An 18,955-nucleotide genomic window follows, 5' to 3' on the forward strand; every position below is an offset into this window, starting at 1 on the left:
GTATAAACTAGGAAAATTTACTGCCAGAATGTATATGACTTTAAAAAGAACAAACATATATGCAAGTCAGTCCATCAATGGGACTTTGACAAAGTTAGGGTGATAGATTTATTTGAACAGGAATTGCACAAGAGCACAGTGACAGCTGTTTTCAAACTTAAAGCTGCTTGAGGGGTATATGTCCCATACAGAAAATAAGACATTTGAAGTAATTACTGTAGATAAGCAGTCCCCAATTTTTTTGGCACTAGGGACCAGTTTCACAAAAAAACAGTTTTTCCACAGACTAGAGTGGTGGTGATGGTTTTGGTTTTATTGCCCACCACTCACCTCCAGCTATGCAGAAGTTGTGAATGCCCCAACACTGGAAGTCTTTGAGAAGATGTTGGATAGCCATTTGTCTGGAACTGTATAAGGTTTCTTGCCTAGGCAGGGGGTTGGACTAGAAGACCTCCAAGGTCCTTTCCAACTCTGCTATTGTATTGTAAGCCCAGTTCCTAACAGTGCACAGAGTTGGGAACTCTGCTATAGATCTTCCATCTGCCCAACTAATATTTTTTTTAAAAAAACTTTCGAAGTTTTCAATTTTTCAGAATGTTTACCTAAATGCTTTATATTACTCATCTTGCTTGCTTCAAGTCCTGAACTCCCATCTGGTAACTTATAGCTTAACTAGTACTTGGCTTACGTGCTCTGTGTCTGCTGATATCACAGCACATTCCTCCAAATTTTTTGCTGTGGCCCAGCTATTTTGCTTTTATCAAGTCTTGAGTTTTGTTAGAACTTCCACATGCTCCAGCCAAATTTCTTCAAGAGCTGATCATGTACTATTCAAAACCACAGCATGATTTCCAGAATAATAATAAAGTGGGCGTTAACTTATGCAGATGTGCCCAAATGATTGCATCCAATGCTCCAGAACCAGTTATCATGGGCTGGTTGCAACATCTGTTTCATGTAACCTTTTGTCATAAACTGAAGTTCCTAATATACAACAATAGAAATGGTAGACACTGCATTTGGAAAACTTAAAAAAAAATCAAATTCATTTGAAGCAAGATTCTGCACCATATACAGCAACATTGTCACTATTACATGAATTGCATTTTGGCTTTTTCACCAGGACAACGGCACATTGAAAGCTGAGGCAGTCTGGCTGATTTGATGACTGATATCAACTGTGGCAACAATTTTCTGTTCTTGGACAACTTACTTAAATTACCTAAGTTGCTCAAGCTGAGCTCTATCAAAGTTGATAGTTGCCAGAGAATCATTAGTTGTAATACCTTGGTCTTGTCAGAACATATGGTTAAGCAACAGATTCATGTAGTGGTTAAAGGCACTGGGCTTGAAACCATGGATTCTAGTTCTGCCTTAGGTGCAAAACCAGTTGTTAACTGGGCCAATCCCTCTTTCTCTCAACCCTAGGAAAAAGGCTCTTTTTTTAAAAAAAAGTATCTATTATTTCCTATTTTAGTATTATACACAATCTAATATATCACCACTACCTGGCTGTAGTGCTTCAGCAGTGACATCAACTATTTAAATAGCTTTCACATTTTTTTAACTAATGGATGACAGCCTTTATTTGAGATTCTGTGCTCACCTTTTTCAGTGTTGCCATTGGGACTATCAACAATTGGTTGAACTAAAATGTCTTCTAGAACAGTTTTAAAGCAGTTGGATATATTGCATCCACAAGTTATTCAATTCCAAAGCACACAATAGTTCCATTTGCCTTTCTGATGTGCCTTCCATTGAAATGTACCACTAAGGCAGCCTAGTATGATGCAGCAACTGCAATATTCTTGGTGATGTTCTTCTACAATGTTATTTCAATATTCTTGGTTGCTGTTGAAATAAATGCCTGCGTTGTTAGCAATCAGGAAAACTTAAAAAATATCCTAGGTAAATTTAGTTTTGGAATGATGAACATCAATGGACTGTGCCTCTCATTTAGCAAATGTGCTAACAACTTGAAACACCTTATTTCAGCATTCACCAAAACATCAATTAACATAAGTGTTCACACACACAGGAAAGGAAACATGAGCTCTACAGTATTTCCTGATCAGCATTTTCAAAGACCAATTATGCATTTTTATAAATGAGAAACAGCGACTTATAACTCAGTTGAAACAAATTGTTTGTTAATATAGTCATACCCAAACATTATGGACAGTTGAAGCCACAAGATCCTACTTAATATTTATCTACAACTAGAACATCATAAGAGTACTTGGCAAATGCAATGGACTGGATCCAGATTTGCTCCCTCTTCAAATTTGAAAAAAAAGAACACTACATGGTCTCCAGTTTAATCACAAGATGCAAATTTGCAATAAGATCTAATGATCTTATAAATTGGTATATAAAAATGCTCTCGATTTATACAGTACTTTTAGACATTTTGTACTCCTGGATAAACGTTTGTAGTGTGTATTGTAAGTGTTTAAGAAGCACATTTTTACAAATGTTCATAAATTCAGTACGAAAGACCCTGAAAGTGCTTACAATATGAAGATTATTTTTGGAAAATCCAAACAAAAATTGCACCAATGATTACTGTCAGAGCAGTATGAAACTCTTTTGCTTTTGACTTCCCCCATAAGGCACGCTTAAAAGGCCTAAAATAGCTTTTAATATTATCACAGGTCTATGCTGCTGTTGATGCTAATCTGTTCCATTAGTCTTGAGTCAAATTTCCTGGATTAGCCTTGCGTGTCCTGCAGCCAGTATAGTTGGGAAGATACAAGGAAGATATCATTTCAGGGAGCAGGAAATTACTTCACAGAACGTAGAACTTACTGAAGTCCTTATGTAAGGAAACTGCTTTTTTTCCAGTCAAGAAAACATAATGGTTGAAATGAAAAAAATCCAAAAATTCTGGGTGTCAGCCTTAATATGCCCTTTAAATATGAATCGTTCATAAATTTAATAAAAACAGCAGGGTGAGAACTGCTGTGAAATCAGCAGTTCCCACATTAGAGTCCTCTAGATATGTCAGAACTGCAATTATTTATGAATACTGGGAGTTGTAGTCCCAAAGTCATTCGGGCAGTACATTCGGAAGGCTGAATTAAGTAATATATTAAGATCCAAGTGCTAAGTTCATTAGGTCAACAAACTGAAATAATTACAGTACCCATGTTTTTTAAATACATTTTTCTTCTACATAGTTTATCTTCTCTGGAATTGCTGGAAGTAAACTTATTGCAGCCACAGGTATGACACTGGCATCAAGTTGAAGGATTCCCCTGGTGGGGGGGAGGAAATCGGTTAAAATACTAACTTCAGAAATATGATTATATATAAACATTTCAACTTCACAGTTAAAACAACTAAGGAAAAGTGTTTCAGCCTCTAAAACCAGATCATTGGTTTCTGAAAATGGCCTTTATATACTGCAAAATGTAATTAAATCCTGTTTCAAAGAATTATCAGGATGAATGTTATCTAGAAAAAAAACATTTTCATTCACTTGTTTCCTCCATTATCAGAACTCCCAACGGACTAACATTTTCATCTAAATGACTTATGACAGGGATGTCAAACTTGATTCCATTGAGGGCCACGCCAGGGTTGTGTTTGACCTGGGGAGCTGGGTGGGCATGGCCAGCTTGACGTCACTCGTGTCAGGGGCGTCTATGGTGGTCCAAGCGTTCTGCCAGCGAACATGGGCTCCTGAGCTCCGTTTTCATCCATGATAGCCTCCTGCCGCCCTCTGCCAGTGAAAATAAAGCTCGGGGGGGGGGGCATGCATGCCCCCTGAGCTCCGTTTTTGCAGGCCGATCCTTTACTGTTTCTAGGGCAGCCCCGTGGGTCATATCTAAGCACCCTGCAGCCCAGATATGGCCCCCGGATCTTGAGTTTAACGCCCCTGATTTATGAGAACTGGTGCTAGGGTTTTCCTTTTCTTCATTTATTTCCTCATCTTTTTTTCTAGTGTGCAATCTGGTACTTGCCACAAAGTATTTCTAAAGAAAGCATCCATTACTCACCTATGTATAATAATATATGAGCGAGTGGCATTGTGAATGGACCTTCCACAGGTAGGACTCCTTCAACCATTTCAAAACCATGAGAGGAATGCTAATGGCAATGTTAATTGGCCCCCTAAGTCTGAGCAACTAGGAGATACTGATAGCTTTCAGGATGGTTTACCATAAATCTTTCAGAGCTTTTCTGAGGCTCCAAAACCTGACCTGTCTGTCTCTGAGCTAATTGCTAATCTGTGGACGCTAGTGTTCCTCATTTCTTCCAATGCCAATTATGTTGAAATGTGTATGGAAAGGTAGGGATGAGACCTATGGGGCATGGAGAAGGACTCCTCTGGACTATTGCTGTGTATCAGGGTCCTGTTCATAATTATTGGAAGAGCAAAATCAATTCTTTCAACTAAAGCATTTCGTCTTTATCTGATGCTGCTTTTATAGGGATGGAGAGGAACCAGACAGGAGTACCGTATTTTCACCCATATAACCCGCGGGTTATATGCGTTTTTTGCATGCACAGCGCCCCCTGCGGGTTATATGCGTGGGTGGGGTATACGGAAAATATTTTACACGATCGGAGGCTTGCACAGGCTTCTTTCTCCGTTTCTTCCCCCACCCCGATCTCAGCTGTTTCCTTCTCCTCCGTTCCTTTCCTCTTCCCCAGCTTGCGCAGGCTTCTTTCTCCGTTTCTTCCCCCCCCATCTCAGCTGTTTCCCTTCTCTCTTACGGTACTCGTCGCGGGTTATATGCGTGGGCGGGGTATACGGAAAATATTTTACACGATCCGGAAAACCCGCGGGTTATTCGCGTGGGCGGGTTATTTGCGTGGGCGGGTTATATGGGTGAAAATACGGTATCTTTCTTTCCCTTCCCACTTAGTGGGCATGCTTTAAGTAGAGCTCTTGCCGGAGGCAGAAAAATGAGAGAGAAATCCATTGAGCATCCTCACTTTTTGAATCCTCTGGTGATGATTTCCCATTAATAATTAATATTTATAATTTAACTGATTGGTTTTCTAAGGTCATCAAATCAAGACCTCAGGTGGGGTACGTTAGTTCCTTAACAGGCTATAAAAACTGTGGATAAGTTTTGTTTATCAATTTAACTAGCCTAGCTTGAATAAATAGATTATATGAAACTTCTATCACCCAAGGAAATTTGTTTTATAGGATTAAAAAAAGTAAATAAAAGATGCTTACCTGGTGTCACATGAGGGACAAAACACTTTTAATACTTTTATGATTAAAGTTGCTCCCACAACTCCAACCACAATGACCTCCATAAAATTAAAAAATACAGGAAAAGAATTGAGCCAAAATGTACAAAGCTCCTTTCTCAGATCTTCTATCCACTGGCACATCACCTGCAAAAAGAACAACACAGCCAATGAAATCCAATAAGGACACCTGCAAAAGCCTATTTTTCTTTGGTTGTTTGTTGCATCAATTTATAATTTACACTTGTCTGTCATGATGTGGGAACTTCACATATATGTTGCACATATATATATATATATATATATATATATATATATATATATATATATATATATATATATATATATATATATATATATATACACACGTATATATACACGTATATATACGTATATATATATGTATATATATATGTGCAACATATATGTGAAGTTCCCACATATATATATATGTTCAGCCCACTTTTTGGGCTGAAAAAAGCCGGCTCGGCTTATACTCGAGTCTACAACTGGATCCGGCAGTGCTGTTGCCTGTTGGAGGAGGAGGGGATTCCTTCCTGCGAGACCCCGTCCAGAAAAATGCGGGGAGCGGCATTTGTGGGAACTCCGGCCGCTGCCCACCCGTGGGGAGAGAGGGAAGAGCCCCGAGCGAGCCGCCTCGGTTTGGCAACCAAACCCATCCAGCCTTTTACCTCCCGTTCCCCCGCCCGCCCGCTCGCAGCCCCCTCCCCGGGCTGGTGCCAACTCCTCCCCGTGCCCGGCCTCCAGCCGAGGCAAGTCGGTGTCTCTTTAAGCTAGAGAGAGGAGGGGAGGGAAGGCAGGGACCAGCCGGCTGACAATGGGCCGGAGCGGCTGAGTTGGAGCAAATTCCGCGGCGGAGGCGGCGTCCCAGCTCCAGCGGCTCCGAGGCGAGCGGCTTGGCCCTTCCGCTGGGCGCTTGGAGATGAAGGCGCGCTGGCGCTGAGTTGAGCGGCGAGCTTGCCGAGCGCGCGGCTCCGGGAAGCCCCCCTTCTCCTCCCTGCTGGAAGCCGAGCGAGCCCCGCCGCCCACCGACTCCCGCGGCCGCCCCAGGGCTCCGGGAGGCAGGACCCGGAGGCAGCCCAGCCCTGCCGCCGCCCCGCGCCCTCCACCCGCTGCGCGAGAGGGGACCCCGCTTTCCCCTTGCCGGATGCGTCCCTGGCGGAGCTGAGCCATGCGGCGGAGGCTCCCGCTCTGGTTCCGGAGCTTGCTGTGCCTCTGGCCGGTCCTGGTGGGACCCGCGGCAGGTAAGAGGCGCCGTCGAGCGCCTCGTACAATGATTTATGTATGAGGTTTAAGTGACTGAGACACACTCCTGGCTACGCAGCAATGTTATTTCTGACTTAGTATACTATGAAATCCCCCAAATCCTCCCCACCCCAGGGGAAGGATACTATGAAATCCCCCAAATCCTCCCCACTCCAGGGGTAGGATACTATGAAATCCCCCAAATCCTCCCCACTCCAGGGGTAGGATACTATGAAATCCCCCAAATCCTCCCCACTCCAGGGGTAGGATACTATGAAATCCCCCAAATCCTCCCCACTCCAGGGGAAGGATACTATGAAATCCCCCAAATCCTCCCCACTCCAGGGGTAGGATACTATGAAATCCACATTCCCTCCCCACTCCAGGGGAAGGATACTATGAAATCCCCCAAATCCTCCCCACTCCAGGGGAAGGATACTATGAAATCCCCCAAATCCTCCCCACTCCAGGGGAAGGATACTATGAAATCCCCCAAATCCTCCCCACTCCAGGGGTAGGATACTATGAAATCCACATTCCCTCCCCACTCCAGGGGAAGGATACTATGAAATCTACATTTCCTCCCCACTCCAGGGGAAGGATACTATGAAATCCACATTTCCTCCCCACTCCAGGGGAAGGATACTATGAAATCCCCCAAATCCTCCCCACTCCAGGGATAGGATACTATGAAAGCCACATTCCCTCCCCACTACAGGGGTAGGATACTATGAAATCCCCCAAATCCTCCCCACTCCAGGGGAAGGATACTATGAAATCCACATTTCCTCCCCACTCCAGGGGAAGGATACTATGAAATCCCCCAAATCCTCCCCACTCCAGGGATAGGATACTATGAAAGCCACATTCCCTCCCCACTACAGGGGTAGGATACTGCAAAATCCCCAATTCCTCCCCACTCCAGGGGAAGGATACTATGAAATCCCCAATTCCTCCCCACTCCAGGGGAGGAAATAAATATTCAAAAACATTATTGGTATCTATCTTTATGTTTGAAATTTACCGGTAGCTGCTGCATTTCCCATCCTAGGCTTATACTCGAGTCAATAACTTTTCCAGGTTTTTGTGGTAAAATTAGGTGCCTCGGCTTATATTCGGGTCGGCCTATACTCGAGTATATACGGTATATATATATAATCTTTTCAAACATAACTCTTTCCCCCCTTGGCATCTTTTCCCACATCTTCTACTGTTTGAAGTAATCTCCTAGTGTCCTTGTTCAACTTCTTTTTAACTAAGCCACTAATTTCATTTTATTTTATTTTTATTATTTCTGTTTCCTCTTCTGAAGTTAAGTTTGACCCAGCTCAGACTTTATACCCCTTTCACACATGCCTAGCTGGGGATAATGTCATGAAAACAGAGAAACCCAAGTCCCTGAAGCTGAAATAACTTTTCCTGGTAAACTACATTTCTTACTTTCTATATGGCTTCTAGGGAATAAATAATTCTAGGGGAAATGGGGCTGGTTTATGAGTTCTGTGGTCTTTTGTTTCAACAATACCAAACTCAATGGAGCAGTTTGCTCTCTTTCTCTCTCTCACACACACACTTCACCCCCCCACTCTCTCCCTCCCTCCCTCTCTATCTCCCTCCCTCCCATTCTCCCTCTCCTTCTCTGCCTGCCTGCCTCCCTCCCTTTCTCCCTCTCTGCCTGCCTGCCTGCCTGCCTCCCCCTCTCTCCCTCCCTCCTTGCATCTCTAGGGCAAAGAGGAGAAGCTGAACTTGCCACCAGTCCATCAGGGCCCAATGCTGCAATGGGTTTGGGCTAGTAGCCAGTCTAGTGTACTGCTGAGCCAAGAGGCTATTAGCTGCCTTACAGTTATCTGGGCTTAAATGGGATGCCGTAGAACTGAAGCAAGTGGGCGGGGCCATCCGCGATTTCAGCTACTGGTTCAGGTGAACCGGTAGAATACCACCTCTGACATACACATACCCATGGGAGCATCAGGTGAAGGGGGAATTGAGGGAGATGCCATAATCTGGACATGAGGGTCATGTCTATATGATTGAAGCTGCACTCCTTAGTATCTGTACCATATGCATGTAGAAAGGAAGACTTCAAGCACACAGTTGCAACCCCATCTGGACTTTTTTTAGCTCTCTTCTAGTTACCACCTTCTTTCCATGCCTTTTTATTTTGTTGGATTTAGTTTTTTTGATAGAGTGACTGAGGAGATACCAGATACATGAGGCACCAATAATTAAAGGTAAGGTAAAGGTTCCCCTCGCACATATGTGCTAGTCGTTCCTGACTCGGTGTGTGTGTGTGCTCATCTCCATTTCAAAGCCGAAGAGCCAGTGCTGTCTGAAAACGTCTCTGTGGTCATGACTAAATGCCTAAGGAGCACGGAACACTGTTACCTTCCCAACAAAGTGGTCCATATTTTTCTACTTGCATTTTTTACGTGCTTTCAAACTGCTAGGTTGGCAGAAGCTGGGACAAGTAACAGGAGCTCACTTGGTTACGCAGCGCTAGGGATTCGAATGGCTGAACTGCCAACGTCCTGATCGACAAGCTCAGCGTCTTAGCCACTGAGCCAGCGTGTCCCTATTCCCTTACATATCCTTTAACTCAAATTAGGTAACTATAATATTTACCTTTCACAATCATTGTGACAAAAAAAAAATATACCTTATAAGATGACTGTGGCTCTGTTCTGAGTGGCGTCTCTGGCAATTTGCCAGGCATTGTCTGTTCATCCACAGTAGTTTCTACTTGCCTGAGAAGATAGTGACTGGTTGTTTGTAGAGGACTTTCAACATCTATTTTACAAAAATCAAAAAGACAGGTTGATCGGTTAGTATGTTATTTTAAAAACCATATGGTGAGCCAATAAAAAGAAGCAGAGTAAGGACAAGAAATAAAAGTCCAAAAGTGCAAAACTATTTAAATCTTTTTAGAGAATTATGGAGTTGGTATAGATTTTTGGTCATCTGTTCCAACCCCCTTCTTGGTGTGGGTTCCATCAGAAAATCTCTTGATAGAAATCATCCAGCCATTGTTTGAAATCCTCCGGCAGAAGAAAATTTACTGTTTTATGAGGCAGCCTGTTGCACTAGCTGACAGCTTGTGTAGAGGAGATGTTCCTCCTAACAGCTAGTCTGAACCTACTTCCTTGTAGTTTTAACCCTTTGGTTCTGGTCTGCTCTCCGGGGCACAAAGACTAAGCGAATACATCCAGTCACTCTTATTGAAGACTATCACGTCTCCCTCAATTTTCTCTTCTGTAGGCTAAGCATATCCAGATTTGCTAACTGTTCCTCATAAGGTATCCTTTTCAGACCCAGCACTATCTTGCAAGCCCTCCTTTGAACTTGTTCCAATTTGTTCTTTTTGGATTCTGCTGCCCCCTACTCCAAATGGGCTCTGACCGGGGAGGAATGAAATGGAACAATTACTTCTTGTGATCTGGATTGGTGCTCTTCTTAAAGTATCCCAAACAATTGACAAGGCAATCTTTCACAAGACAGGCTAAGCCAGGATTCCTCCATCCCATGCTAAGGCTTTACATTTTTCCTACCAAGATGTAGAATTTTACGTATTTCCATTCTATTCATTTCGGCCTACTGCCTAAATCTTTTTTTAATCTTCTTTCATCTAAAGTTTTAACCAAATCTCCCAGTTTCAAGTCATTGACAAAAGTGTTGAACAACACAGGAACTAGGACAGATCCCTCTGGCCCTTGGCTTGATGCTTCCCTCAAGCTAAAGTGGAAGCATTAATGAGCCAATTGTGCTATTATCTAGTCCAAGGAGGTGTCTCAACCTCAACAACTTTCAGATGTGTGGATTTCAATTATCACAATTCCGGTAGGACAGTGATGGCTAACCTTTTTGTCCTCACATGCCAAAATCGTGAGCAATGCAATGTTCCCTGCTCCCTGCACATGCGTGCCATGAACCCCCAACCACATGGCCTACTCAGCCTCCTGCACCACGCCCGGGGGGGGGAAGGGCGTTTTCACCCTCCCCAGGCTCCAGAGGCTTTCCTCAGACCTCTTGGAGGGTGAAAACAGTTTCCCCTGGGCTCCGAAGGCCAACCCTGAAGCCTCCTAGCACTAAAATGGAGCATGGGGGGAGGGGGAGCGCAGTAGCCCCCATGCTTTCCCTGCCCCCATGCATGTGCACATGACCCCCCCATGCATGCGCATGTGACCCTCCATGTATGCACACATGCACACATCCGCGAACATGCACACGCATCTTCCAGCAGAGACCCAAAAATCAGCTGGCCAGCGGGTGGCATGCATGCATGTGCTGTAAAGCTGACCTGGGCAATGGCTCACGTGCCCTCAGAGTGGGCTCTGTGTACCATCTGTGGCATGTGTGCCATAGGTTCGCCATCACGGCCCTAGGAATTGAAGTCCATACACATCTGAAACTTGATAGTAGAGAAACAGATCTGGCCCATGTTTTAATTTTTCCTAAGAATATTATGAGAATACAAATAAAACAAAGCCAGTTGTAACCATATTAATATGACCTGCGTATAAAAGAAAGGCCAATTTATGGCTTTTAGTGTGACCATTTTTTTTTTTTAGTGGAATCATTAAATTTGAGGTAAGAACTTGTTGATCACTGCTTGACTCAGGTTTAATGACTTAAAAAGTCCATGAACACTGAAATAGATACAATTAATAATGAATTTAATCGACTCCCTTCTTATGAAGAATTCTTTTAAAAAAGCCAGAACCCTTAAGTAAAATGGTAAGAAATAAACTCAATAGTATCTTTTTAAAGAAAAAAAAATAAGAATCTCATACATGAGATGGGTGGATATAAAAACTGAATGAATAAATAAAGCAAAGTCCAATTCTTGCAACTCAACAAGACTAAGTACCTTTTCCTGCAAAGTTTGGAAGTGTAAACAAAATATCATTGTTCCTCGGGCTGGAATATAGCATACTTTCCTCCAGAGGGACGGTGTAGTTTGTATGTCTCAGGACTTGCCGATCCTTTACCAATAGGTCTATTTCTATCACATCGTCTTGTTTAACCTGCAAAAGAAGTGTAACCATGGGAACCACTTTTTTTATCCACAGAGGTTGGGAATGTTGTGGAAAACAGCCAAACTTTTTTTTTAAAGCAGAGCAAGTATTGTAAGAAGTGATTTCAAAATGAAAAGATGCTTTTGTTTAAGTGACAGCTAAATGTATTCCTACCCTTCCCCCCACCCTCACCTCACGAAGTATGTGAAATACTAGAAGGAAATGCTCTCTGTTTGTTATTCATCAACAACATATTCATATCCTGAATATTGTGCATCATATCAAGAGGGAAAGCAAATGGCTCCATTTCTAGCATCCGCATGGATTATGTTTTCTCAATGAGAAACAATGTAAGCAAAAAGTAGAATGTTGCCTTTTAAAACAATCGATCAAGAGAATTATAGATGAATTCTGAACCCAAACATTAACTTCTACATTTGCACTGTTTGAGTGAATGATCTGAATTCTGAATATTTTTAGAGGCAAAATAATCTATAACCCGAGTTACTATTATATTATTTACTTAGAAATCTATAAGTAAATTGTGACTAAAAATGAGACTCCAGGAGACACATAATTTTGTATTCCCCCGTTTACAATATTTAACAGTGCTAATTTTTGTTTATATTTGGAGGCTTTCTTTTTATCTGGGGGTTATTATTTATTTCATGATAATTTTGTATCTTTGGGAATGGACAGCATACAAATTATGTAGATAAATAAGTATTCTAGGAGATGAAAATAATATTTTCTCCATTTATTTTGGTTTCCTCCCCAGCAAAAACTTCATGTCAGATCAGTAGATCTGAAAAGAGGGACTGGCCCTCAGGATTTTTTTCCCTGTGAAGGGTTCACTGGCACCTGGGTCTTCCTAGTCATCACCTCAAAGAAATGATTATAAGCTGCTCCCTCTCTCTCCTTAACTAAGACAAGGAATATAGGTAGTCCTCAACTTACAACAGTTCATTTAGTGACAGTTCAAAGTTACAGCACCACTGAAAAAAGCGACTTATGACTATTTTTCACACTTACGACCATTGCAGTATCCCCATGATCAAAATTCAGATGCTTGGCAACTGGTTCATATTTATGACCGTTGCAGTGTCTCGTGCTCCTGTGATCTGCTCTTGCAACCTTCTGACAAGCAAAGTCAATGGGGAAGCCAGATTCACTTAACAATCATGTTAACTTAAAAACTGCAGTGATTTACTTAACTACAGTGACAAGAAAAGTCGTAAAATGGGGCAAATTCACTTCACAAATGTTCCACATGGCAACATAAAATGAATTTTGTATTTTGCTTCCGATCGGCCAAAAATAAGACTCATGGCTATTTTGCTATTGCAACTTTTATGTGATGAGAAGTTTGCAGCCCAGTGGTCCAAATACCATCCCAAATAATGAAACTGATTAACTGGGAGCAAAGGAATCAACGGGGCTTGTATCTGAATAAAGATACCTAAGAGCTTTGGTAGGAGTGACCGTGCTTAAGATGCTGAATGATTGTGAATGATTCTCCCCAAGAGGAGGAGTTGCATGAAAGATTGGTGGACTTATGGACCACATCACATGGTTGAATGATGGTCCTGCAAGATAGAAGAACTTCTCAAAACGGAATTCATAAACCAAGAATCTAAAAACAAGAAAACTACCCTGGTTCTTATCTATTAGAACCTTTCCTGCAATAAAAAATCTTATTAGTAAGGACCTTTTTAGGCAGCACTGTAGTTGAGAAACCTTTATCACCAGACAATCTGAGAGGCTTCCAGAATAAAATAAAGTCAAGGTTTATCTCTTCAACCAGAAATGAGAAAGTCTTGAATAATTTGGCATTTAAACAAACTGAAGGCTGCTTCCTGGCAGAATTGATCAATTTATCCACTCCATTTGTCTAAAACTGTTGCATATACAATGATAGTACTACAAATAATCCAAGATCCCAGAACTGTCTAATGTAATATGCAAGTGTATATAGGAAGTTTTCTCCTCTACAATTTAAAAAGTATGTTCTAAGCAAGTGGTCAAGTTCTTGAAGCTATTTAGCAGGGCATGGGTTCCTCCAATTTTGGATCATATATATGATTTAAATGTGCCAACTGTAAGAAAGTTGCTATTTTCATAGCTCCTTTCTACGATATGTGGTGGAAGTTTGTAATTAAGTTTAAAATTGTAATTAAATTAAAATTTAAGCCTGAAACAGGTATCTTATCTGAAATTCTCTTGTACTATTTTTAAGTATTTGTGTTCCACAGGAAGGCTTTTCCTTAAGCCCTGTAATGAAAATGATTCACGATCTAATTATACATGGGAATTTTAAGTAGAATCTGTCTAAATTATGGAGAGGGTTTGCTTCATAAGGAAATTGTATTACAACATACGTTTTTGTTCCAGATTTTGAACAACAAGAGTAAATATATGGTCAAGACAAAAAGTATTGGATATTGTTAATACTAGGAATATGAGATGGAGGTCTTCACTGATCCTACTCAGTGCTGGCAGAAGAGCAAAATGTGTGTTAACTCCAAAATAAATATGTGCTATTAGGATTTTCAAATTTAACTATTCAAATCTTTACTCTCTCCCACATTTTTTTCCTTATAAAGTTTTTTATTTTGTATTCTCTTACATACCATTGTAATTATACATTCATATAATTGTTATTCTTCTTTACATTTGTCATTCCATTTAATAGATTATAATATACAATTTGGATTGCTTTATTTACCATCCCTTCCACCTGTTGTAACATCACCTTATTTTCCCTTATTTTCTCCCACTCCCTTCTCTACTTTCTTCCTTCCTCCTCTCCTTCCCCTTTCTTCCTCCCTTACCTCTCCCCTACTCCTACTCTTCCCCTTCCTACCCTCTCTCTTTCTCTTTCTCTCCCTTCCACCTGCCTCTCCTTACTGCTTCCTTCCTTCTCTCTTCTTCCTCTTATTCTCTCCTCCTATCTCCCTTTCTTTTTCTGTTGTTATAGATGTCTCTTTCAAGTTTCAGTTTATGCTTTTTTGGAATGGTTTTTCCACAAACCCAAATATAATTTAGTATCATTCCTTATTCCCTTACATTCGTTAATCTATCCTAACTATGCCCCCCCCTATATATCTCTCTTGAATATATATTTGTATATTTAGTACTTCTCCCTCCCACATTTCATAAGTAAAAACAAATGAATAATAACACCCAATAGCAAATCTTAGAATCATCTTTGATCTAAAAAATAATTCTGAGGAAGTCTGTGCTGATGAGGTTTTAGCATCTGGCACTAGCCGGATCTTTTCGGGATTTGGAAGTTAAACAGGGGCAGTCCTGGTTAATAATCTCAACTCAGCGAAGCAGTAGAAGTGATGTGCCAGTGCCTGGAGGCTGTTAGGGTCTGGATGGGAGTAAATAAGTTGGCACTCAATCCAGACAAGACCGAGTGGCTACTGATGTTCCCTCGCAAAGATTGGCCAAATATTCCATCTCTCAGGCTGGGGGGCGAAATTATACGCCCCTCAGAGAGGCTTCGCAATTTGGGAGTCCTCCTGGACCCACAGCTGACTCTAGAACACCATCTGTCGGCTGTGACCAGGGGGCCTTTGCCCGGGTCCGCCTGGTGCACCAATTGCGACCCTACCTGGATCGGGAGGCTCTTCAGACAGTCACTCACGCCCTTGTGACCTCAAGACTGGATTATTGTAATGCGCTCTACATGGGGCTGCCCTTGAAGAGTGTTCGAAGACTCCAGCTGGTCCAGAATGCAGCCGCACGAGCGATTGTGGGTGCACCCAGGTACACCCACGTTATACCTATCCTCCGCGAGCTGCACTGGTTACCCATTAGTCTCCGGATCCGCTTCAAGGCGCTGGTCGTTAGCTATAAAGCCCTTCATGGCATCGGACCTGGGTACCTGAGAGACCGCCTCCTGCCGATCACCTCCCATAGACCGATTCGATCACACAGGTTAGGTCTCCTTCGGATTCCATCTGCCAGCCAATGTCGGCTGGTGACTCCCCGGGGGAGAGCCTTCTCTGTTGCAGCACCAGCCCTCTGGAACGATCTCCCCGTGGAGATCTGGATACTTACTACCCTCCCGGCCTTCCGCAAAGCTGTTAAGTCCTGGCTGCTCCAGCAGGCCGGGGGGCTCTCGAAATATCCAGCCCCCAGGAGATTGTGATTGTTGTATATTTTAATGTTGTTTGTGTATTATTCCCCCTCCCTTGTTTTATTGTAAGCCGCCCGGAGTCCTTCGGGAGTGGGCGGCATACAAATCAATAAAACTAACTAACTAACTAACTAACTAATCAGAAGAAAGATCATCGTGAAATACTATCACTGTATATTAGATTGGCAAGTTGGGGAAAAAATCCCACTGCACATTGTTGATAAAAAAACTTGCAAGGATATATCCATCAGGTCATCAAGAATTAAGCTCAATGTATGGCCAATTTACCCTTTACCCTTATACAACAAAAAAAACCTCACATACTATACAAAGTAGCTGCTTTTAAAAAGTTAGCCGTTTCCTTTCCTCCATTTCCTGGAGATATGTAATATATATAAACATTCTTAAAATATGATTGTATAGATACCATCAAAATTCCTGTAAAAAATTACAAAAATATATAAAAGGTGTTGACTTTGAGGGCTTTTTTAATTTAAAAAGTACCTATTCTGATACAAAAGAGGACACAGAACTATCTAACATCAGACAGCGGTATTCTTGGTTTATTGGCAGAAGATAAAACGCAGAACTAAAATATGTCCATCATTCTGCAAAAACAATCTTCCACTATGGATTTATACCTAAGCCAGTAAATACAATGATTTAGAAAAAGAATACTTGCCTGCTTTTCATCTATATCCGTCACTTCTTCTTGAACAACAATCAATTTCAAGTTGGAGCTGGATGCCATTGGCCACTCATGAATCATAATGCGAACACTGACAATTCCTAAGGTATCATGGTTTCCACTCTTCACTATCAACAAATAACTGTGTGTCATATAGAGGCCACGCAGAGAAACAAAATCTCTAGAAACAAGTTACACATTAAAATAGTGTTGCAAAGTGGATTGGACGCCATATTGCAATTCAGTGTGGAACTAATATAACTAGCTGACTAGATTTCACAATTACTGTATTTTTAGGAAAAATGACAGAGAGCTAAATAGACTATTAAAATGGAAACAGGAATATTTTCTACTTTCTAGATTGTCTTCTACAAATATCATCTTTTGCACAATTGCACTTTCCCACTCTCTCTTCTTCCCTCCTGCCCTGAGGGCACTTCTTTTCTTCCCAAATCTGCTCTGTAGGTTCTTCAGCTCATTGAATCAAGTTGAATACCCCTCTCCCTACTATTTGATGGAAGCTATCGAATTACTAGGATAAACTAACTTTATATAACCATTCTTACACCTAAAGGAAGCATTAGAAAATCAAGCAGTTCTACTTGTACTACTAGGTGAGTCCCAGAAATCACTGAACAAAAGAGTTGAAGGAGGTATTTAGATTTACATTTAACGTGTTAAATCCAAACTAAAGCATCCATAATCTAAGCCACTATACAACATATGGAATAGAACATAAAGTGACACGCTCTTGGACTATCTTCTCCTCATTTTCAAATGGAGGCTGTCTTCCTGTAATGTAGATTTCTCTCTCAATTATGTAGCTCACTGCTACTATGCTAACACCCAACTTCTTTTCCTCTCCAGCCATGTACACTTACACTGATTTCAGCAGAAGAACAGTAATTACTGCTGCCACTGTATTAAGTTAAATTTGCATAGAATACAACTATCATCAAGATGTTTGTGTGGCACAGAAGCCTTGGCATTTATTATGTACCACTTAACTGAAATCCAGTTTTTAGTGTCAAGGACTTGTTCCCATGGCTTTTTTTGTATTATGAGTCCTGAATCTCCCTAATCTAACTTCCTCCCATTCCATTTAATCCAGTAAAGTCAGTGATGATTTGCAGGCAAACATTCTGCTTCTTATATCTGGAGAAAACCATAATGCATTGCATTCTGAGTTCTCAAATTCACGTGCTTCTCTTCAGAATTTAATAGAAATTCAGAGAACTAAAGGTAATTAGTTATTAGATTACAGCAAATGAAATTTTGTTTGAGAAATAAATGAAATGTATACTTTTCCCAAGTAAAACCCCATGAGTTTAGAAGGACTTTTGTCTATTTAAATCAGGGATGTCAAACTTGCGTCGTCACAGTGTCGTCACATGACATATTACATCTTTTTTCCCCAGTTGCTAAACTGGGTATGGCCATGGCCAGCATGTGACGCATCTAGCCCGTGGGCCACAAGTTTGACAGCCCTGCTTTAAATTATGTCTATTCAGGTAGTCCTTGACTTATGATCACAATTGGGACCAGAATTTCTGTTGCTAAGGAAGGTGATTGTTAAGCCAGTCACGCCCATTTTTAAGACCTTTTTTGCCATGGTTAAGCGAATCACTGCAGTTATTAAATGACTCAAGCAATCTGTCAGCCCTCAGGCTGCCATTCCCAGCACGCGAGGAGCCTGACAAGAGCACACGGGGTTACCAGCTGTTCAGATCACTCCAATCATCGGCGTCCGGCCATCCTGGCTGCCCCGTTCGTCTTGGCTGCTTCCTCCTTCACTCATTCAGAGCACCAGCATGGCCCAACACTCCTCCTCCACTCCCAAAATTGTGGCTGGTCAGGTGGTGACGTCATGAGCCATGTGACGTGGCAGAGCGTATGCCTTTGCCGGGAATAGCTGTTTCCTATTAAACGAATGCTTGAGGCATGTTCCGGACTAATTCCTGACTGGACTGCGGATATTCCCTGGTTGGGTTGAACTGGACTGAACTGGACTGATCTCTCTTCCTGTGATGGTTCATTGCTTCGCAAGGTGAGGGGGTGGGGCTTATGGGTGGAGGTTGGTGCAGCTTGGTGTAAGGGTGGGTGAGGGTATGACATATGGGTGGTTATGGGAAGGGTTGTGTGTATATATATATGGGTATAAGGTTAACTGGGTTAGAACTGATTTCACATGTATTCTTTGTATTATCAGTCATTTGCTGCCGGTTATCACAGGTTTCACAAAGAAAGAGATAAAGCATTTAAACCACCAAACTGCTTCTCTTGTTGTGTCCTTGGTGAATGCCGGAACAGTGACACAATCATTATGTGAATTCGGTTTCCCCCATTGACTTTACTTATCAGTAGCCAACTAGGAAGATTGCAAATGGCAATTCACGTGATACCAGGATGTATAATGCCAGTTACCAAGCTCCCAGATTTTGATCATGTAACCCTGGGAGTGCTACAACAGTTAAGTGTGAGAACCGGTTTTGAGTCACTTTTTTCAATGCCATTTGAAATAACTGAATGGTCATTAAATGAATGGTTGTAAGTTGAGGATTACCTGTATTAGAGCTAGTTAAACACTAGAAAGTATGGGATTCCCTTTAAAAGGCCACAATGAACCACTGT

The 18,955-nt window shown here is 41.7% G+C and overlaps 1 protein-coding gene across 2 annotated transcripts in view; it reads right to left on the reverse strand.

The window, feature by feature from the left end:
• Window positions 1-2,129: 2,129 nt before the first annotated feature.
• The window catches only part of GINM1 (glycosylated integral membrane protein 1), a 29,521-nt gene continuing 12,695 nt past the window's right edge, over window positions 2,130-18,955 (reverse strand). For both annotated transcript variants that reach the window (XM_087718304.1, XM_087718303.1), the window contains exons 4-8: window positions 16,319-16,452; window positions 11,342-11,498; window positions 9,134-9,264; window positions 5,195-5,358; window positions 2,130-3,257 (exon numbers count right to left, since the gene is read on the reverse strand). In XM_087718304.1, the coding sequence (XP_087574430.1) occupies window positions 3,155-3,257; window positions 5,195-5,358; window positions 9,134-9,264; window positions 11,342-11,498; window positions 16,319-16,452 (689 nt within the window). In that variant the 3' untranslated portion in view covers window positions 2,130-3,154. The remainder of the gene's footprint in view (window positions 3,258-5,194; window positions 5,359-9,133; window positions 9,265-11,341; window positions 11,499-16,318; window positions 16,453-18,955) is intronic.

The sequence above is a fragment of the Thamnophis sirtalis genome, unplaced genomic scaffold (genome assembly GCF_051295495.1).
Source record: "Thamnophis sirtalis isolate CommonGarterSnake01/CBP01778 unplaced genomic scaffold, rThaSir2_p1.2 scaffold_6, whole genome shotgun sequence".
NCBI lineage: Eukaryota > Metazoa > Chordata > Lepidosauria > Squamata > Natricidae > Thamnophis > Thamnophis sirtalis.